At 37.5% G+C, this 23,418-nt stretch overlaps 1 protein-coding gene across 2 annotated transcripts; it reads left to right on the forward strand.

Annotated features, from left to right (window-relative positions):
• The first annotated feature begins 9,227 nt into the window (after positions 1-9,227).
• On the forward strand, positions 9,228-22,902 carry bnip2 (BCL2 interacting protein 2). 2 transcript variants are annotated; one of them, XM_085359230.1, is made up of 11 exons: positions 9,228-10,244; positions 13,041-13,136; positions 13,257-13,324; positions 17,343-17,519; positions 18,933-19,115; positions 19,710-19,812; positions 19,887-20,018; positions 20,145-20,231; positions 20,321-20,419; positions 20,987-21,022; positions 22,301-22,902. In XM_085359230.1, the coding sequence occupies exons 1-11, from the start codon at positions 9,880-9,882 to the stop codon at positions 22,356-22,358; spliced, it is 1,404 nt and encodes a 467-aa protein (XP_085215356.1). In that variant the 5' UTR covers positions 9,228-9,879; the 3' UTR covers positions 22,359-22,902. The 2 variants fall into 2 exon arrangements, with proteins under 2 accessions (XP_085215356.1, XP_085215357.1); XM_085359231.1 differs by lacking the exon at positions 20,987-21,022.
• Positions 22,903-23,418: the final 516 nt, after the last annotated feature.

The raw sequence follows: 23,418 nt of genomic DNA on the forward strand, positions 1-23,418 counted from the left end.
AATCCCCAATGTTTGATTTTCAAAACATGAGTATAATCAGATATTTATGTTGCTGATGCTCCGTAATCCACAGAGCATCTAAGTACAAGAGCTAAATAAAATGTTCAAATGGTGCGTATAGATAAAAATAAGATACAGTTCATCTAAATCTCTACAATCTGTGAGCTGAACAGAACTCCTAATGCTTTCACCTGTCTTCATTGAATCGTGCAGGAAAGCTCAGGGTAAATGATGCTTGAACAGCAGGAAGATCACTCATTGTTAACCATATGGTTTTGTGTGATAGGTCACCAGTGATTCTGAGGGTTAATATCAAATGCCCAAACACAGACAAGGGGGACCCACGCATATTAATGATAGTGCATATTCCCTTGTGCAAAGGAGATCGGATGAATGGCAAATGTGTTTTCTGGCGAGGTGGGGGTATTGTTTTCAGTAATTTGATAATCAGTGAATAAGTGCTTTGTATATCTTCTTACCTGAATAATGTGATAATATTTTAATTCACCAATCATTTCACGTTACACTGAGATGCTCCGAATTCACTCGTGAAATTCAAATATATATGCATCACTAATGGTTAGAATGAAAAGTGTCTCATTTCTCCTCTTTTCTTTTGGCGACATTTCTCTTTACATTAACAGTGAGTGGGATCTGCCCCCACCCCGAGCTACAATAAAAAATATATTGGCTTTTAACAGTTAAACTAAAACATATGGATGCTCAAGGCCATTCCAACATTGTGCGAAAGCCTCGAGGCTTTTACACAAAGTGCAGCTTCCCTACAAATCTGCAATAAGCAACCAAAACAACCACCGCTTCATGTGAGAATTAGCAAACAGTTATCATTTCTATGACATAAAAGAGTCCGTGCCAACATGCACTGAAATAATAAAATATTGAAATGTCTATGAAACATAAATGTGAATTCTTGCTACATCTGTCTCTTGCTAATTGAGTTGCTACCAAGAATGTTAGTACTCTGGAGAATAATTTGTCAGTGCAAAACATCGAATGGACCAATTTATTGGTTGCTGCAGGCTGTGGAGTTCCAACAGTCTTTGATCAACCTTTTTAGGTCAGTATCTCTCGAAATACAGAGAGGAGAATTACACAGCAGAGAAAATATTTCATCTTTTTAAAAGACAAGGAAAAGTATTCTTGTAGTTACGTTGTTTGGCTGTAATAGTGAATAAATTCTTTGCTTGAAGCCAGAAAGGGAAAAGGGAAGCTTTTGTGCACAGTATTTATTGTTTTGCATGGCTGGAAACTTAAACATTTATTGTGAAAAAGTGACAGTAAGAGTAATTATAAGTTTTGTTTTTTCTCATCACACGCTGGATGTAAGATGCACGCACTGACAGTTACCGGTAGGTATTTCTGACACACTAAATTAAAAATGTTCTTCAAAGAGTTTTGTGTTGGCTGAGGGGTTGATCAGCCTCTGATTTTGAAATAGTCTTGGCATTTTGACAGTGAATGTACTAAAGGTTGTTTGACATATTCTGCAAGCATCAGAACTCTGTTTTTCCCAAATAATATTATAACTCTTACAGTTAGAAATAGAAGTTGTGTGTCGATCTTTAAGACGAGTGTCCTCACTGAACCTAACTAAATTAAAAATTCACTGTTATTATATAAATAGTGTTGTAGCCTGATGTGCAGTGTACCAGATCTACCCAATATTCCTATAAGAGTAAATATTATCACCTAATCTAACCTATTTAACTTAACCTTAAATGGTACACTGCAAATGATATAATATTAATCTATAAATAAATAATATTCTTTGTAGCTTGTTAGGGAAAAACAACCTAAAAAAATGTGCCTTCTAGCTTTTTCTGTACAATTTTCCATCCATTTTTTTCTCTTTTCTTCCACTAATGCTGGAGCCTATCCTGGGTGTCATAGGGTGAGAGCTGGGGTACATGCTGGATAACAAACAGAGACACATAACACATTCCTAACTACAACCAATTGAGAATCACCAATTAACCTAACAAGCATGTGTTTGGACTATGAGAGGAAGACAGAGAACCCGGAGAGAGTACACAGGGAACGTGCAAGCTGCACACAGAGGAGAGGAGCTGGGAAAGAGCTGGCTGGAGGATTCTCCCAGACCTTCTTCCTTTAAGGCTACAGTGTGACCCACTACACCACCATGCTGTCAGTTTAGTTCCCACTGAAATAAAACAATAATAAAATCTTTTGTTAAGATCCTGTTGTTGGCGAGTGCACAAGAAGCTTAGCAGCTTCTTCCTGACAACATTTGTCCTAGATGTGTAAAGACTATACTTACTACTTGTAAAGGTGCTGTTTTAGCACCAAGCTTCCTGGAACAGATACTAGTCGGAGCCAGTAACTCTAACTCGTATAGTGACATTTTAAACCACATCCCCTGTTTGGCCCCATTGTAACGTTTTACATGAACAGGTTATATCTGGTTAAAACACCATATTTGAGTTTCTAACATACTTAAATTGCAAATGACAGTATGCCATTTTTCTCTAAAAAATATAACATATTAAAGATGAAAAGAGACACACACTGTATTTTAATTAGGAGTGCAGCTGTTCTTTTTCTTGCTTAGCAGATTTCGTTATGAAATGGCCAAGAGTCTACACGCTGATCACCTTATCCCATTCATTATATCTATGAATGTTCCCTTGACCGCATGACTGGAAAGTCTATTAATGCTGGCAGGAAAAGGTAAAATTGAGTGGTACATTTAAAAATGCTGAATTGCTTTAATTAATTTTGTAAAAGTAGACTTAGCTAGTAGAGGTCTATTCTCCTGCGTCCTTTTCAAAAATGCTGTCTCAACACCATGCCAATGCTTTGTGCCCACACGAATTTCAAAGTAGCCATGTATACTGACATTCAAATTAATGTAAAGTTGCATTAATAATTAATAACATATGAGAAATCCCAGTTTAAAAATAATAGGTACAAATCATTTGTGAACTGAAGGATACTGAGGATATAGTCACAAAGCAAATATGTGCATAAAATTATACTAGTTTTATTATATTGAAACTATATTACTATTAAAAGATTTAAACTGAAAACAAAAAAGTCATCGCTTAATTCAGACACAACAAACTTAAACATGTTTGCTTGGAATATATCTACACTCCAACAGTGAGGTCACGCAATTCATTTTTACTCAAAACATTTCAATGAGGCCCTTAAGATAAAACATCAGGTTGTACAGCGCGCCACATCATTAGCTCACACATGTACAGCATCTCAGAGGACCTTTAATTTGAGGAGGAAGAGTCTGTTCCTTCGCTACGAGGTTAAAGAGTGGGTGACAAGTGTAGAAAATCACAGCGGAATGGATTAATTAGGTAGACCTAAAAGCATATTTATCAAAGGCTAAGCCATACAGGCATTATCTTAGAAAGGATCTAATAAAGATGTGCAGGTTAATAGAATAAAGGGCCTTGAATAGAATGTGTGCTTATACATAAAATATCAACCACCTCCCACATGTAAAAGAATCATTAGAATATACAGATTAACTGTTACGGCAAGCAGATTCTTAACAACTCAAACGACCTTCATGTGGTTTGACAGCGGCAATTTGCTTCCTGTGGTCACTCTGATTAAAATGTCAAAGCCTCTGACTTAATTCGTTTTGGTCAAATTCCACATGAAAAGGGCCAATATTTGCTCAGAGAGAAAAGACTGATTACATAAACCTGAATACGCTGATATCAAAAAAATAAATATTTAATGAACTCCCTTAATCAGAAAACACCACGCTGCTCCACTGAGGAAATAAACAGCCTGGTGATTCTAGCTGAATCATCTAAACGGTGTCAATCACAAGTGAATAAGGAGGGCTCCGTTCCCGGGTAGTGATGACTGATGGCCCTTCAACGGCGACTGAGACAGACAGAGCTGATTGAGAGAGCTTATCTTTATGGTGGAGCCATGGAATTGTTAACAGGATGTGATGGCTTGCGTCCGCCGAGTTGAGCTGGGAAATAAAGCTGTTGGGCTCGGGCTGCCTTGCCATCATTCACAGAGGTAATGATCTCTGTCTGGCTCAGAAGTAAGTAATAGTCTGCCCACAGGTTAGTAAGGGCATGACACAGCTACCCTGACAAAGTTAAACTTGGACAGATGAGCGCAGGGAATATAATAAATTTAATAGGCAGTTTAATAAAAAATTAGAATATGTGGTGAAACTTAAAATTCATAAGAGGTGTGCATGCTTCTTTTTTTCTATCCGCAGACATTTTTAGCTTTTTTCCTTATGACCCATAGAGGAATAATGTCATGCAGCTGTAGAGCAAGAGATCTGCAAAATACTAAACATAGTTCTTAAACCGCCATTACTATGCCATTACACCTTGGCATTTACTGGGGCATTTCTCGACCACATTTTGCATGGCGCACACGATATTCCTCACGTAATCAAAAGGAAGGCATATTGAGGGAAAGCAGTCAAAGATCTAGCTCCACTCAATTAGCTTCAGCAAGATAATTAATCAGTTCAGTATGCACATCCAAGTCTCAGAGGCGTCTTTGAGATAATTGTTCTCATTGACTTGAATAATTATTTGTTTGCTGATTTAATTATTTTCACATATGGAAAACAAATGAATGCGTGCTGGTACATACTTTGGATCTTTTGTTTTCTTTTGATGTATGCAGGTGAGTGTCAGACTAAAAGAATGACTGATGACTTCTTTTCGGAAAATATCTCTTGAGAAATTATCTGGAACCAAATTCAGACAATTGTGTTTTTTTAAACCATAACCTCGACGTGAAGACAGTCAATAAAACATAAAATGTTTCTTCCTCGTGGCATCAATACAAACTGCGATGAATCAAAGGCTAATATTTCTCAGACAGAAGGTCATCTCAGGGTTACAGATACAGAGTCTCCGTACACTGTCTGGCACGGTGAAAACAATTGTCAGAGTCCTCGGTTCACACCATTACAAGTGTGACTGAGACCTTGCGGCTACTGTAGCAAATAGCACAAATTATGGGGGCCATTTTAATAGCAGTCTCTACTATTTATCATGCTGTTTTAAATGTTTTGCTCATTTGTTTCCATTAAATATTTCATCTTCCCTTAAATATTCATTTAACTTCCTCTTTAAATTTTTTACCAGTCTCTTTTCGGTTGCTATCTTCTTGCCTCCCTTTTAGGCTTTGCAATCATAAATAATTATTCATCTACACCCAAAAAGAGATTGCATAAAACATGCACATGAATCCTTTTTGTCTTTTCTCATTAGTGATATACTTCGAGTAGCCTAAATACTTCCCGCTACCCCACTTATGGAAATTGGTCAGAGAACCTTCCTAATGATTCTGCTTCACAAACAGCATACAGCCTGCGTTTCTGATCCTAACGTTCACCCTATCCTTTCAGGATGAAAGGCGGGGTCTGCTGCAGATCCCAAGTTTGTGTATTACTTTTAAAAGGAGGACTAATCCTGACATATTATCCATCAGACAATGCTGTTTTAGATTTTACTGTTTAAACCCAATGCTGGGCCGCAGTGGACCAGCTGTACTCTGAATGCCTGCTTCTTGGTGCTTAACTGTATATTGAAGAAAGAGATTTACCAAAAAAAAAGGTGCAACACAAAACCACAACATTTCTCTTTCACTGGGTTTACTGTCTCATGTCCTTCTCATTTGATAGTATTTTATTTTCAAATTATTTAAATATTTCTCACTTTTGTTTGGATTTCCTAAAATATTTCCAGGATTCACTTAACTAAAAATAAAAAGTCATCACATCATTTATAAATATTTAAGATAAATTGGTATTATTGGTATTAAGGCAACATTTGTCTTAATTTGTTGGACAATTTCAACTTGCCTTATTAGCATGTAGTGCCATGTTGGAAGGTGAAAGGGAAGCATAAACTCTCAATTTGACTGGATTATCCTTTTGTGATGAGGCCTAATGATCCAGCAGAGTAAATAGCAATGTGTTAATTAGAAATTACAGTGAATGATCCGCTGCACACAGAGGAGGTATTAATCAGGCTGCATCGTTATATTATACTCAGAGTTGTCTTTTCTTTTCTTATAAGAATAAAATATCTAAAAAAAAATTATATTATTTCCAATGTAGCTGATATGCTCCTAAAGAGCCAACTGACCAGCAATGCGTGTAAATAAAACCACCCCTAGCTGTGACTGAAATTATATTATACTGAAATTAACTATTTAAAAAAAATATGTACATGCTGTTCAGTAACGTATTTATTCCTCAATTCGTATGTCTTTCCTAATTTGTTTTTAATTTGGAAAATATTATGGAAAGGGCCTTGTAATTGTGGCTGCAGCTGCCAGTTACTTCTGAATAAATCTCAGACTTTGTCCAATTTGGACGTTGCACAGTTCACAGCAGATTTTAATCAATAAAGGTGTCTACAGCATTTAAGTAAGCATTTGCCTCCACCTAGTGGTAAATGTTGGTTACTGAGGCTAGAGCTATATAGAGCTGTATATTTTTCAGTTCTTATAATTTTACATTTTTTAATGATGTTAACAAAAAAAAACTATACTATCTTTTAATGATTTCTTTGAACTGATCTTTTCCCCAGGTGAACTGATTGTACAGCATGCATCTTTAATGACTTTAACAAACAAATACTGGGTGCACAAGTTTGAATTTAGTTTGGATTTTCTCTAATCCACACAGCCAAAAGTATAAACTCTTAGCATGTACATAAACTTCCTTTTTTTAATTGTATTTTTAATTTATTTTTTAAATAAATGGTGCTGAAGGTTCCCATTAGTGATCACATTTGACTACAACTGCTAATTTCTCATCACCTCTCATCATCAAAAGGATTTCTTTGACAGCACTAATTGGATTGAGCAAAACTTTTTTAAAGGGAACGTCTAAGCAGCTCAGTGAAGAAGGAAAATTGTAGACTTGCATAAGCTGCAAAGGTCTTGGGGCAATTTCTAAACAACTGCAGATTCCAAGATCATCAGTTTAAACAAGTGCATTGTAGGTTATTTTCATGTGTCACTACTTTGCCAAAATCTGGAAGAAGTGTCCAAACTGTCACCCTCAGATAAGAAGAAATTGGTTAGGATGTTCAAGAACAACCCAAGAACCACCAAAACTCAAGCCTGTGAGGGTGCTGACCAAGAAGGGAGCCTCTGCTCCAAAATCAACACCTTACAAGCCAAATGCCTCTGGAGGAAAGTCTGGAGAAACACTATCTGACCAAAAAGACTGAGCTATGTGATCACAGTAAAGAGCTATGTTTGAGTTTCACAATAAAAGTGAAACTTTCAAACCTAATAACACTGAACCAGCTGTCAAACTTGGTGGTGGTATCATCATGTTCTAGGATTGTTTTGCTATCAGTAGTACTGGCACATTGCACAAAGTGGAAGAAATAATGCAAGACTGCCTCAAAATTCTCCAGCTTCATCTCAAATCAACAACTGTTGCAAAGCATGCATCAAAGCCGGTTTTGGAATGGATAAAGCAACTGGAATGACCTTTCCAAGGCTCTGACCAAAACTCTATTGAAAATTTGTGGACTATGTTTGAAAGCTTGGTCAGTGCCAGGAAACCAACCAATTTAAATGAACTCTTCTGCCAAGAAAGAGTAAAATAAATTCAAATTCAAACTTGTGCACCCAATTTTTGTTTTTTAAAGTCATTAAATATATGCACTGTATCATTCCACCCTGAAAGAAAGAAGAGTTCAAAGAAATCATTAAAGCCCCCAATTACCATGATATTCATGGCCATGATGAGTGTATGTAAACTTCTGACAACTCTGCATTCTTACATACAAAACTGAGTATTATTTTGTGCACACAAAATCTCTTGGCTGGAGGCTGCAGGTAGAAAGCTGATAAAACAGACAGGGCTTCTAAAATACCAATTCCATTGCATTATACACAGGACTGGTTCAGTTTACTTTGCAATAGTCAGCTACTGACCATAACTGACATTATTTCATGTAGTTAATAACTAAATCCATTAATTTAGAATTTCTTTGAAAGTAATTACTGCAAAGTTAGAGATGGATAAAGCATTACACAATAATGCTTTTCTTTTCGGTATTTCTATGCAAACAGGAGAACTTTGCATATTCAACATTTACAGTTAGTCAAACCAAATTAGCCTTGCAAAAACAGAGGCCTACTATACAAGACAGGCTACAAGTATGCACTTCAACAGCTTCATTATTTCATTGGTAATGATGAATAAAGTCATATTTTAAATAATTACTGAAAGGATAATGAAGTAATCACTGACAAAGTAACTATAATCCGATTACATATCTTTTTAAAAATGAATTGCGCTCAGAGTTACTTATTTGTGTAACCTTATTAGCTAAGAGATTATTTGCTGGATTAGGTATAAATGTTACTGCCCTAATGTAATGAAATATATCATAACACAAGCTCTTTTTACAGTGTTGCCTTTTCAGACACAGCGTCACTAATGCTTATTAAATAAAGTGAATAAAAAGAAAAAGTGAAAAAAAAATTACTTTGGCTTGACCAAATAACTAGCAGTTACTTCCCACTATAAGAGAGAACAGTGCGATTCCTAGTATAAACCATCAGACGAAATCAGCACGTTGCGGTTTTTAACCTTTAACCCACTGCTGCACGAATCACTAATGGATAGCAAGATGAAAGCAAAAAATACAATTTGGACAACAGAGCTGGATTAGAGACGTGTGTGAACCAGACTGCGTAGTCTCTACCTTGTCATTATATGTTTCCAGTATCAGCAGAGGGCAGTGAAGCTTGCTAGGGTAAAGACACTTCTGCGGCTAATGGAAGGGCCGTTGCTATTAGGGGTTGCCAGATTTGCTCGTTTTCCACGGACCAGAGCAGTCTTAGCGATTAACTCTTTAGGTATATTGCGTTGTTTTGTTTCTTATCATTATTATTACATACTTTATAATCTACATTTTGCTAACTTTATTTTATGTGGGACACTCAAAAAGAAGTTTCAGTTTTGAAAATAGAATATCATTATGTTACTCGTGGTCACAGCAGGGCAGTAAAAAGAAAAGCTTACAGTGCAACAAAATGACATTTTAATGAAATTTGGCGTGCTTTTGTGTGCTTGCACACAAAAAAATAAATTCATAAATCACACGTGACCACAAACTGTGTCGTTTATGCCGAAGAATCTGCAGGAAACACAACTGGCAACTCCGCTGACCATAAACTGTATGCATATCCATGATAGAGCAAGGCGTTGTTAGCAAACGGTTAACTTCTGCCGTTTAGTTGCCGAGGTTCGTGTGTCGGCAAATTAAAAGGAAGTAGTCTTTGTATTTAACATGGGTCCAAGAAAAGACTGTCTTTACGTTGAGCTGTAGTTGATGACTGCCGAATTATTTCTTTTTTGGCTCATAGACAGCGTTAATTGGAATACAAAGCTTGTTTTGTCGTGGCTAAACTTTGCTAACCCCAAAGCTAGCCTGACTGAATGTGTTACGTCCACCGGAGAGCCCTCTGGACTTGGAGGAAGGAAGGAAGGAAACTGATAAGTAGGATAACTGCGCACCTATGCTTCTGCAAAGCTAGAACTCTTTAGGACTCTTGAGTTAACACCGTGACGCATTTAGAAAAGGTGACTATCTGTAGACTTCGCGTGATATTTGACACTGTTTGGTTAATGAGATATGCTGTTAGTTGGCATAGCTAGCTGCTAGCGCCACGTCTCTGGGCTAGCTGTGCAGCAGACGAGAGCTATCCTGTTAGCCACAAACTTCCAAAGAAGTTGTGTAAGTCAGATTTTTCTTTCTGGTTGAGTTGGTCAAGGAGCTGAACGGTGATTAAAGCGTTTCACGGTCAGACTCTTTAACTCTGATCTGCTGTACCACCGGGACAACCGAGAAACTTATGGCATCGGATGTGATTGAGAGTGAAGCGGTGCTGAAGGGTGTAAGTAATATGAATTTGAACAATAGCAGCCCAGATACTGTCACACCCAGGAGGACTCTTGAGGATTTGGGAAACAGACAGACTTCCAGCCCGTCATCATCCGGTGTATCGGGAGAAGGCGATGACGAGGAAACAGACGAATTGCAAAATAGCACAGCTTCTGCTGCAGAAAAGGGCGAAGAGGAGTTTCAAGACAGTCTAACCAAAACAAGCGGTACGCCACAAGAAAGGAAGACTCCAGACAATGTGCAGAAGCAACGAGGAAAAAGCTCTACCCCGGTGAGCGTTCCCCAGCCACGCTCACCAGCTGGAGCCACTGGAAGGTGTGTATTTAGACATTTTTGTGTTTTCCTTACATAGAAGCAAACTATGAGAAAATTAGCACAGATATGGTTTAGTCTCTCCCAGAGTCAAACGATAGTTTTGTCGGTGGTTCTAAAGTGGACCTAGGTGTACATGTGACTGTTTGTTTATCTGCCTTTGTATTGGTTATAGCGTAGTCTGACGGCCCTGTGTCAGTTGGGATAGGCTCCGGTGGCGTGCCAAAGAGCGTCGTATCATTGGCCTACAGTCTGTGAAATATATCTCAGACATGTCTCTCATGAATGAAGTCATTTTCAGCCAGAAAAGCATCCCTGTCATAGGGTAGAAACTGAAATCAGTTTTTGGAAGAGTGACTTTTATGTCCTTTTATTTATTCAGGTTGAAAGTCTCATTGACATTAAAAATTCATATTACATATTAAAAAAGAAACATGGAAAAATCAGGAGTCACTTTTTAGCACAACATCGATCCTCTGCAGAAAGATGTGTCAAAGCTATGGATTTCAGAATTGACAAGCCACCTATCCTTAACTATTATTGTCAATAAATATTGCTTACTGGGAGCCAATCACTCTTGTGTCTTCATTCCATTTCTCTTATTAGATATTTGTCAGTAATGTTTTTTTCATGCAGGAAAAAATAAGCAACTTGACATGGCGTGGATACTCTAAAACATTGTACTTATAGGTGTGTTTTTTATTTATTATTTTACATTTTTTGCAGTAATCTTGAAAATTGCTTGTCCAGGAGTTAACTTCCAAAAATGTCATCATTTAACCTCAGAGTTCATCTACGTCTTTGTAGCACTGGTACTTTGCTCTAAAAATAGTTGTTTTCAACATCTTGCCAGAAACTGTTGGAAACCAGCCATCCCAAAACTAATTCAGGACCATCAGATTACTTTGCAGATCTTAAGTTCAGAAAAAGCTGTTTCAGTTTAGCCAAACTGGTCATTTACAAAGGTTTGCCTACGGTAACTTCTGAACTTGTTAAGATGTGAAATTGAAGGTTTTCTCTACAGACATTAGTGCACTTTGCTCTGCACCCCTGAGGGATTTTTAAACTAAGTATTGTGAATATTAACTTGGAGGGAGCTATAAAGAATGGTAACAGACTTCAACCCTTCACATAACTAAAACAGAAAAACGCAGCAAAAATAAATGTAGATAGAATGATAAACTTACAATAATCTTGTATTTGTTTCATTTATGTTGAAATTATGAATATGAAAAATGACTTCTTAACTGGTAACACATTTACTTTTGCCTTGAGCTTTATTTAAACAAATTAGCATTGCATCTTTAAAGTTTTTCCATAGTTGAACCATCCCCCACTGATATCCATATTAATTCAGTTCTCTATTGTGCTCAGTATAATAATTACACCTTTAAAATTTCTGTCATCTTTTCCTTTTGACTTTTTAATGTAGCTAATTTCTTTCTATATGCTTCCATTTGCATTGATTGCAATGGTTCCCTCTCAGGAAACTACATTCCTGTAGCAGTTGGATTTCAGATGTAATGTGAGGATTAGCACCATGTACAAGTAGACAGCTAAACTGACATATTATGAAATGTTGAGTACTGAATGCCCAGAATGTTTGTGTGTCTGGAAGTACAAATTCCGCAGTCTATATGATTAATGCATCAAAGGGAGCTTGGTACAACATGGATACAGATACCATTGGTCTGCACTGGTGAGCAGTCGGTTTATAAACTAAGCCCTTAGCACAAGCTTGTAAGCTTTTTAAGAAGCTACTGAAACTGAGATTTTCAAACATCTATTTCATATGATTACTTTTGTCTCATGTTAAGACATTTTATTAATTGAAAACAGGCAATGAGGATAAACTTCCTTTTAGGTTGCTTTAATCATTAAAAGCCACAATATTGAATATACAGTCCAAAAACATGCTTTTATCTCCATAATCTTTTTACCCCACACTTTACAGTTGCTCTACTTTGTTGGCAATGAAAACGTAGCCTGACAGATATAGGATTTTTAGGATCAATACCAATAGTTAGTTATTTTATGAGTTCAATATTTTAGATATTATTTCCTTTAATAAACATGAATGTGACACATGCATAGTAGTGATATGTAAAGAAGATTTTAGTTTTGCAATTATAAGTAATATTGGTGGGTGAATCAATACTTGCAGGCTCTGGTGCCTTCATTGTAAGGGTCAAAGATATTTTTCACCTCCTTACAGTTCTTGGGGGTCAAAAATTACTCAAAAATGCCAACCCTTATTTTGGACCTACAGACCTGTAAACGTATATTGGTTCTTTAAGTTGGCAGCATTTTGAGTATTAGAGGACTGTTTTGTTTTTTGGGTTTGTTGGGTACCTTTTGCATTAGTATAGCTTAAGTAAAATTACTTGTCAGCTTATTAATTTAAAATCGAATTGATTTGTTTCGAATAAATCCAGTTATTATGGCAGATGTTCTTCCTTCTTTATTCGTACAGTGTATGCTCATGTGCTTTTGTGTAGCCAAGTGTACCTATTATACACTGACTTTTTGAAGATTTTAATTGATGATGTATTAGCCCAAGGACAAAAATTGCCTTACTTTCAGCACATCAGGAGTGCGTCTGCATTTTCCCCTTAATCATTTTAAGACTAAACAAGTCATTGTTTTAAGATGCCCAATTACACGTTTGGATTTCACAGATAATTTCCGCTTGCCCTCCTCCTGATCTTGATACATTTTCAAGTGCAAGACAACAATCAAGCAGTTAGAGATTGTTAACCATAACAGATTGTTCAACCTTTTTCCCCTTTTCATTCCCAGCCTTGAACGTCAAGAGTCAGTTGCCACAACAGAAGCCCGCCTCAGAATGGAAGGAGTTGAACTTAAGGAAGAGTGGCAGGATGAGGACTTTCCACGGTACTGTCTCAATCGCACTTATATCATGCTTCATAGCTTTGCATCACATGTTTGGGTTTTTCAAAGTCCCATTAACCGTGAATCTGTTGAATGTATCATTATCTTTTGTATGAATCTTAGGCCTCTCCCAGAGGAAGAGGAGCTTGAAGATGAGCTTTTTGCAGAAGCTTCTGAGGCAGGAAACTCTGGTAATGAAAACACAATACTGTTCTTTGCATTGCTACAGTCAAAAACAGAACACTGAAGAACAAAGTTCTTGCATTTTAAAATGCACATGGCCATATGGAAGTTAAAAGAGATACTGGTTGATCTTCAATTCATGTGCATTCAGCTGAAACTGAGGCCTGAGCAGTCTGAGTTTTACAAATCAAAAGAGTAATTTCTGACGTGGTCTTTTTAGTACAAAATCCTCTCAGGTAGGGGTGGGCGGTATAAAAGGTATACGGTAGAAACAATATAAAATTGGCCAACGGTAGAGATTTTGACTTTACTGCGATAGCGAATGTTGATGGTGTCATCAAGCTGCGCCTGTTTTGGTCGAAAGCATCGCAGCGGCTGCAAACAATATCATCTGCAAATTATGTCGAGCGACGGTAATAGCAAAGAGACTAAGCACTTTTGGAATACGGGGAAAGCCAAAAACTGCACTTCCTAGACTTCCGTACCATTGATTAATTTTTGCTGAATTCTCTCGCAGCTGCTCTATTCCATGTTGTTGCAGTATATTAATGACTAACCTCGTATTGTGAATGGATTATCTCAGATGTTCTCCTGACTGAAGTTTGGTCCGTTTACAGCATCCCGACATGTGATTGTATATGTCCCTAACCACCAGAAACCCTCACGTTAACATTTATCGAGTGGAAAAAAGTTAACAGCCATCCTTCAGCTTCACTGTGCTAATGTTATGCTAACGTAGCTGTTTTGCTAGCGATCACGTAGCACATCACTATATACCAGCTAGCTCAACTTCAGTAACCCTACAAAGTCACTGCTGTTTAGTTTTCTGTCTTCATTTATGTTGGAAATGACAGCAGAGCTGTACGTTTGAATTTTTCAGAGATCTCTCAGTCAGAACATGCAATATCATGTTTAGGTGGAAACTAGCGAGCTAACTTCCTTGTCACTACCCGATCCGTACCGGAAACCCGATCGGCACCCCGCATGCGCAAATCTTCCGTCACTTCCCCTCTTTGCCAACATTGCGACATTCAATATATTTGAATGATACGGTTAGCGCCCAGTTAGCTCCTAGCATTTCTCAACAGCTCTGCCTCATTTTCGACTGCCCGGGACATTTAAACAATGGATAATCCGTATACAAAGAAATTCATGCTTTTCTCCTCAACAGAGAGCGTCCCCCGATTGAGCAACAGCGCCGTAAAATAAGAAGAATGGCGCCTAATTACAGAGTTAATAATGCAGACTTTGTAATATCTCACGTGTAGATTCATCAGCCAGATTAAGTGTTTACTGACAATTGACAGTGATAGCGCACATCATCATCACTATTCCAACAATCCTCTCCTCACAGACAAGCATAAACACACTCGACTATCGCTAAATCAGATTTAACACACGTTTGTCCATCCATTCGCTTCCGCTTATCCTTTTCAGGGTCGCGGGGGGCGCTGGAGCCTATCCCAGCTGTCATAGGGCGAGAGGCAGGGTACACCCTGGACAGGTCGCCAGTCTGTCGCAGGGCTAACACACAAGGACAGACAACCATTCACACTCACATTCACTCACACATTCACACCTAGTGGCAATTTGGATTATCCAATTAACCTATCCCCACAAGCTGCATGTCTTTGGACCGTGGGAGGAAGCCGGAGTACCCGGAGAGAACCCACGCAAACACGGGGAGAACATGCAAACTCCACACAGAAAGACCCCGGCCTGATGGTGGAATTGAACTCAGGACCTTCTTGCTGTGCAGCAACAGTGCTAACCACCGTGCCACCGTGCTGCCCTATAATAGGGTTTATTCGCTCCGTCAGCAGGTGGCGGTATCCTCGTACACTGGGGAGTAAACTACCATTAAACGAACAGAAGAAAAAGAAAACATCTGCACATGCGCGGTACGGATCGGGTAGACCCGATTTGTACGGTCAGACTTTACACATGCGCAGTAAGGATCGGGGAGTCCTGATCCGTAACTTTCTTTTTATTTTTCGTTTTTGTCTACATTGTACTGAAATGCTTCATTATTGCAAACATTTTAAGATATACTTGTTATTCTTAACATCTTAACAGATACTCTGACCCATAACTATCGTAAAACGCTACGACCGGAAGTAGAAACCTTTCGCGCATGCGGGGTACCGATCGGGTTTCCGGTACGGATCGGGTAGTGACATTCCTGCTAACTTCTAACTCTGTTAAAAATAAATTCTGTTTTCATGGATGCCTGGATGTTAAACGTAATTATTACACCTGGTAAAGCAGCAACGCTGATCATTTTATTAAAGGTGAAAGAATTTAGACAGTTTTTAACTCTCAGTGATGCTGCAGTGTTTGTTTGACTTTGGGACCTGAAGCAGACAGAGTTTTGAACCCAGATTACTCCGCAAGGCTCCTCACTACGGCAGCCGTAATGCTCCGGCAATCCATCAAGCGGTGCGCCTTCATAGCTTACCAAAGTCGTACTGAAACATTTTTGACAGATTTCTGCGCGCCATGTACTACATAAAATCTGTTTGAGGTCGGTAACCACAACCAGAATTCATACATAAGGCACACTGTTGATCTTTGAGAAAATTTAATGATTTTAAGTGTGCCCAATGGTGTGTAAAAATATGTTATACAGAAGAAAAGAATATATCGCGATATATATATCGTTACCGCACATGCTTCAAATTATACCGTGATATTTCTTTGCCAAGCTGCAGTGGAATGATGTTCGCTGAAACCAAAATTTCCATTTTAAAAGACTGTAATGTTGAAAGTGTCACTTAATTTCTATACCAGCCAAGCTTCACATTAGTGTTGGCTGAACTTCAAAGTATTTGAAAAGTATTTTTTCATAAACAAGCTCTGTGAAGTACCAAAGCATAGTATTAAACTGGCTCTGGAGCTAATTAAATACTTTAGTAATCATTATCCCTGGCATTGTCAGTTCTGCTTTCATTGCTATAGAAATTTGGAAAAGAGATTTCCTTTTTGTTATGAGTATATAAACAATATCATTAATGTCGATTTCAATTTTATTCATATAGCACATTTCATGACATGTAAACTCAATGTCATAAAAGATAAAAATAAAAAAAACTTGACAAAGAAATACAAGGTAACACACACACTTTGTGCTGAGCTACAGCCAGGTGGTAGAGCAGGCTAATCTACTAATCAGGTAGTTGGTGGTTCGATCCCCATCTGCATCTGCTGCTCTGTGTGCCAAATATCCAAGATGTTTGGAACCATTAAAATGTCTGCACCTGATGGCCTGAGAGGTCTAATTGGGTTATAGATACTGAGGAAGTCAGAGATCTACTGTTCAGCCAAACCATTGAGGGCTTTATGAACTAATAGAAGCATTTTAAAGTAAATTCCGTACTGAACTGGGGGCACTTCAAAATTTGGGTAATATGTTCAAATTTACAAGTATGTGTGAAGGTTCTGGTTGCATTCTGAACAAGCTACTGATGATTTGGATAATCTGCCAAATAGAGCATTACAGTAGTTTCATTTCCCCAGTATGAATACATGGACTAATTTCTCTGAGCCAGTTTCAAAAAATAATTTTTATAGCATATTTTAGTGCATATTTCTAACTATTATTGGATATTTTCCCTCCATAAATTCTTAAATTTGCTCTTCCGTTTCTGTCTTTAAATACCAATTTAAAATAGATCTTTTTTGGTATTAGCAGTAGAAAGTTTTTATAATTTCTTTTATAAGGAAAACTGGTAAGACTGCACATTAAAAATACTGTCAAAATGAAAAGCCCTGCATTCACTTTTAGTTGAAATGCACACACACATTAAAATAAGTACCAACAAGAATACTGCCTATGCAATAGGTTAAAATGCCTCTTCCTACCAACCCATGATTCCAATCCCTACTTAAATAAGAGACGCACCAGAAAAGAACTGCTCACCACATGTAATCACTGTGTTATCTCTGACCTGAAAAAGCTTGAACCTTTCAAAAAGCTGTTCTCACAGTAGACCGTATAATCATTATTGATTTGACATCCTACCCTAGGCTACGCAGTGAATCATGGCAAGAAGACTAAGAAAAAACTTGCAGCTCCAGACATCAGTCTCACTCTTGACCGCAGTGAAGGTTCTCTTCTCTCTGACGAGCTGGATGAAAGCACAGAGCTAGACCTCAGTGACATGGACACGCCCTCGGACAACAGCAATGAATTTGAATGGGAAGGTAGGAATTATATATAATTAAAAATAATTAAAAATATTGGTCTGGTACTTCTGGTATTATCCTTTAACCCTCATTGTTTCACTTTGCTTATTTAAAGGCAGATGTTACACATCATCTTTTAGATGAGGTCTAGTTGGGATGTTATTTTCACAACAAACAGAAGTTCTCCGGTCTTTTTTTTTTAATATCTGGGTTCTTGCGTCCATGTGTTTTTTTTGTTTTTTTTTTCTTCCTGTATTTTTTTACAGGTTTGCTTAGGCAGCTGACTGCCTGCAGTGTGGTTAAAATATGCTTTGTTGTTTTTTGTTTCCACACTGCTGCCTTCCTCTTTTTCACTTGGAAGAATTGTTTCCATTCTCTGCCTGGAAACAGGCTGCAGGCCAGCAACAGGTTTCTCTGTTCCTTGTGGTAAGATCTTTTGGACAGCTGTCTTTTTATTTTTCAAACAAATCAAGATGTTTTTTTGTTTGTTTTTCATTTTTGTTCGTTTGGTTTGTTCCTCCCCACCATATTTCATACCCTTTCATTTTTACTTAATATATTTGATTCATCTCCCCCTTTCTTTCAATTGTTCCTGCTTGAGTAAACAATAGCAGGTTATCACTTAATGGTGAAATTGTTGGCCATTTTGTCCTGTTTGATTATCAGTTATTCAGTGAGTCACAATTTAAAAGCATTCAAATTTCAGAGAATAACTACTGGAACAAGAAAACTTCATTGATCTCTGCACGAAAATTGATTTGCCGCAGTTGCTTAACACAGTAATAAAAGAGTAAATGCCTTAAGCATAAAACTTAAATTAAACTTGTATTAAGTTATATTGTTCCAAAATCAAACAAGACATGAGACCAGACAATTAGAATTAAATTAAATTAAGAACATTTTGGTCCTCTTCACAGAAAACACACTCAAGTTTGTCCGTTTGATTTAATCTCACGGTTTCATAAGTTTTGATTTGCTTGTTGCATGCTTGATATCATGTGATCATGTGAGTACTTTCCTTGATGTCTGCATGATGAACTTGACATTCTGCACATCATGCAGCTATGCTGTAAATCTTACAAACGATCCTCAGATATCCTTGGGCATTTGAGCAAATGCAGCACTCTACAGTAGAAGTGTGTTTTGCTTTTGCTTTCCTACAGGAAATTATGAATTTTCTCCCCAGAAAAAGTGAAGTGAGCGTATGGAATTGAGGATGTGAATGTTGGTGTTGATTCAGAGAAAGAACATCCCTCAAGATACACAAGATTAAAGCAAGAAAATAAATGTGCATATGATTTGAAATTTAAAATACGAATTATCGAGTGATCTCAAAATTGTATCACATTTGACCAAAAGGAATCTGATTTGAATCATGTGTTAAGTTTGCAGCATTCAAGTTGTTAGTTTAACTTGCCTCTTCTCCTTCAGATGATCTTCCTAAGCCAAAACCCACAGAACTACTACAGAAAGGCGTGGAGTCAGTTCACGAGTATTCGGCCTCAGAGGAGAGGGAAGACAGTCGACGCTGGAAGATGCTTCGTATTGGAGACCAGGAACACAGAGTGGACATGAAGGCCATTGAACCTTACAAGAGAGTCATCAGCCATGGAGGCCAGTACCATTGAAGTACCTCTAGTAGCAAGTCTTGAAACTTTACATACAATTTGGCAGCATCTCACTGTACTTATTAGAAGTATTATTTTTAAGGGCCTCTCTAAATAAATTATGAGTGATTCCTAATCTTAATTCCAGCTGCAGCCAGGACATGAAAACTACATTTATAGAGTCATCGGTGAAATCTGACAACAAAGACACTTAGGTATATCTGCCCCAGCTTGAGGCTTAAAAAGCTTTCATCACAGAGGTTACACTTTTACAAAACGTTGATTCGCAAGATTATGGCTTCATTAACGGTTAAATCCAGTGATGACACAATCAAAGCCATAGTCTGGCTCCTCCCACCAGAGCAAAGAACAAATGGCATGCTAATTAATCTTATAGACACAGTAAGCCCAAAACAATGTTATGATTGGCTCATATTTTATCCGATCGGTTCTTTGGTAGCAGCAGTGGATGAATAAACTGTATTGCCGGTACACGTTTGACATGATTCAATCAGCTTGTGTGTATTCACAGTATGAATTCCTTTTTTTTTTTTTTTAAATATTAAAAATGACTTTGTGGCGTTTGAATCTCTCATTGCAGGTTACTATGGAGACGGTTTGAATGCCGTAATTGTGTTTGCTGTGTGCTTTATGCCGGAGAGCAATCAGCCAAATTACAGATACATCATGGAGAATTTATTCAAGTGAGTTTTTATTTGAAATTTAGTTCCTTCGCACATTTTAGAGAGCTGTGTCAAATGCGATATTCTTGTTTCAGGTACGTCATTGGCACACTGGAGCTTTTGGTTGCTGAGAACTATATGATTGTGTATTTAAACGGGGCGACCTCTCGTAAGAAGATGCCAACTGTTGGCTGGCTTAGAAAGTGCTATCAGCAGATTGATAGGAGGTGAGTGAGTTGCACAACTTGGAAAACTGGTTTTTAAAAGACAGACAATATGAGAACATAGATATTTGGGTCACTTCAGACAAATAAGCATCAGATCGTAACACCTGTCCTCACTCTTCTGTACAGGCTACGGAAGAATCTGAAATCCTTGATAATCGTACACCCCTCTTGGTTCATTCGCACCCTGCTGGCACTCACCAAACCTTTCATAAGGTAACTGTAATGTAAAAAGGTAATCACAAGTCAAAGACATTCGTGGTGTAATCTCTTTATTCTGAATGTTTCTGATTTCTTTTTCACAGCTCCAAATTTAGTCAGAAAATCAAGTACGTGTACAGCTTGTCAGACCTTGCTGACCTGGTTCCAATGGAGTATGTGTCCATACCAGATTGTATCAAACAGTAAGTATGGTGTTTGTAGCACTGATGTCTGTGTTGCATTATAGTGGTTTTCCTCGTGGCAAGGGTAGGCCGTAAGTTAGCTGTGTCCCACTGACCTAAATGTGCACACTGCGTCATTATACAGGAGATACAGTCTGCCCAAAGCCCATAAGCATTACTATTATTATTATGATTATTATTATTATTATCATCATCATATATGCATGATCCCATGTTACAATGGCAATGTTTTATTGCCACGTCACTACATATTGCTTCCAGTGTATACACAGCTTAGATTGTTGTTTTGTAAGTATTCTATAAGCTGCTGTTAAATATCGTAGTCTTCATTTCTTTGCTAATATGCATAATTATTGAGCTGCACTACAAATTACTCATGCTGTCTTCTTCTTTGAGGCTCTGCACGTGACAAATCTTGTATCGTCACGGCATTTAAAAAGGCAGCACAAATAACTCATCTTGACTCAGTGAAACTCAGTAAAATGTTTTTCTCTTTTGGATGTGTGGTTGCTGTCGGCTGTGTGTTTCTTCTTCTGCCTAACCCGATTTCCCTGCCCCCTTCTTAAGGTTTGACGAGGAAAAAAATAGGAAAAGCCGTAAAAGGTATATGCACTTTCACCCAGGGTCAGCTTCCGCATCTTCTGCATTTCATAAAACTAACAGAGAAATGATGAGTTGGCTTTCAGAAATGCACCAAGACACCTAACTTTCTTTCATTTTCATAGTTGGATGATTTTTAGTTACTGCTTGTCCCGAATCAACAGCTTTCCTCTTCAACTCCCCACATGTTCATCTGATTTGATTCAGGATTTACCTTCCTAATTAACAGATTGAGAGTACATTTTTTGGTCTCCAAAAAATAGGTGACTTGGTGATTATTTAACCAGCTAAATAGATTTTCTGAGCCACTTTTGTGAAGATCATCCCCAAAAGACTATTGCATTTACATTTATTACCTCAAAGCTACCTTAAAATTGTATTCAGCACTTAGTTTTGTTTGTTTTTTTTAAGCCGCAGAGCGTGCTTGCTCACAGCTCATACTTGCTGTCACAAGTCATAACTTCACAAGCTACATGAAGATAAGGTTTCAAGGAAGCTGAATGTGTTGCTGCTTGTTAAGGTAAAAAAAGCCAGGGCATTAAGTTGCACTTACTTGCATTTATCTTGTGAAAAACAGGCTCTTATTTTGAGGAGGTTGGTGTTTGGTAAGTTTGTTCGTGTGTACAAATGAATGGGGTCAAGTAAGGAAGTAGCTCGCCTTAGTCTCACTGTGGTTTTTGGTGGCACTGCAGCCGTGGCCTCACATGGTTTAGTAACTGGCTCTCACTGAACACACGGTTTGTTCATTCTCACAGCTCTTTGCATGACTCACTGCTTACCTGCTGCCCACTGATTTTTGGTAATTGCCACTTCTTTCAGTTTTAATATTCTGCTTATTGTTGATTCAGTAATGACCACTCAGGAAGAGATGGTATTCAGCAAGACAAAGGCTTTTCTGGCAATATTTAATGTATTTTTACTGCTAAAGTAGAAGCCAAAGTAGAAATTTTTCACTTTTCAATGGAAACAGGAAACTTTTAACGATACAGCTGGTACTGATCTTTGTACTGATCAGACATTTTAAGAAGTTGCATGTATACAAAATATATACATGTGTATATACAATATACAAATTGGGATTTGTATATATTTTAGCGTTTTAAATTTTTTTTTTTTTTTTTTTTTTTTTTTTTTTTTTTTTTTTTTTGGGCAAACTGGTCTAGTGAGTCTGATCATTTTTATACATTCCTGTGTATAGAAATAATCCTGACACCAAAAAATCCCATTTTGATAGTGTTACAGATTTTGTACAGTTTTAATGACCACTAAACTTGTGTGCAGAATCGATCAGGACATGCACGGCAAAACGGAGAGCGCAGCTGCTACTGTCCCGGAGTGACCTGGCTCACGCTTCGAGACGTGGAAAGGAACGGTGAAGAATGTTGAGGACTGCAGCCATTCATGTTTGTTTTCTGGGTGATGGGACTGGAGGCTTCTTTGCATCAAGAAAGTGCCTTTTTGACATGATGCTGCCTGTTACATGTTGGAACTGTTTTTGTTTTTGTGCTGCATTTCTGTGTCAACCAGTTTGATCTGCAGCACTTTGTCCACATGCTGTCATAAACTTTTTAATCCTTTTTTATTTACTCCTGTATCTCATGTCAAACTAAGCGCATTGGTTTCCCTGTAGCTACTGGTGTATGTACACTATTTGAGGCACTCTTGTTACAAGTGGTTGATGCATGTTCTACTTTATTACATTTAAAATTATATATTTATATTCAAAAGGTGTCAAAGGAAATAAATTAATATATTTTTATGATGGATCTGATTTTAAACTGCGTATTAGGTCACTGACTCACTGAGTGGCATTGGATAGAACACGTTTAATGGCATCTTGTTCACTGTTCACTGCTGATGTTCTCTGTTAAAATCCTGCCTGGGGAAAGGAAATCTTTGTTTTTATTTTATCTTTTTTTTTCTTTTTCTCGATCTTTTTTTTTTTTTTTTTCTTTTTTTTTTTTTTTTTGGCCCCTCACTTGAATGTACTGTTTTTGCTTGTTGGGGGTGAACACTTGCGAAAGAAACTATCTGAACCAAGGATGTAGGTCTTTATTTTCTCATTTCCTTCAAAGTAAAGCCATGGATCCAATCTGATTGCTTTGTATCTTTTATTATTGTTGTTATTATTAGTTTTAGATCTTTTTTTTTTTTTTTTTTTTTTTTGTAATGCAAAATTTTTGGGAATAACAAGATAGTTTTTGCGCTACAATAGTTCTGTAGTGGTCAAAAGTATGTTTAACAGGAAATGAGAATTTACAAGAACAAAAACAAAAGGCAACGTGCACTCAGCTATTAATTGTCTATATGGAAATAAAAATGTAGCCTAATGCAGTAGTTCTGCAGTAAATGTGCTTTCAGTTAGGTTAAAACTTTTGCTTGAGACAATGTGAGCTGAG

Source organism: Diplotaxodon limnothrissa, linkage group LG7 (assembly GCF_057381915.1).
Source record: "Diplotaxodon limnothrissa isolate DT_005_m linkage group LG7, D_limnothrissa_male_GT1.1, whole genome shotgun sequence".
NCBI classification, from domain to species: Eukaryota; Metazoa; Chordata; class Actinopteri; order Cichliformes; family Cichlidae; genus Diplotaxodon; species Diplotaxodon limnothrissa.

What these genes read in the sequence shown, in the direction of transcription:
- bnip2 (XM_085359230.1), top strand. Translation starts at nt 9,880, where the DNA reads ATGGCATCGGATGTGATTGAGAGTGAAGCGGTGCTGAAGGGTGTAAGT. An exon ending in GAGAGTCATCAGCCATGGAG is followed by an intron (nt 19,116 to 19,709) that starts GCCAGTACCATT and finishes CTCTCATTGCAG; the next exon opens with GTTACTATGGAGACGGTTTG. An exon ending in TATCAGCAGATTGATAGGAG is followed by an intron (nt 20,019 to 20,144) that starts GTGAGTGAGTTG and finishes TCTTCTGTACAG; the next exon opens with GCTACGGAAGAATCTGAAAT.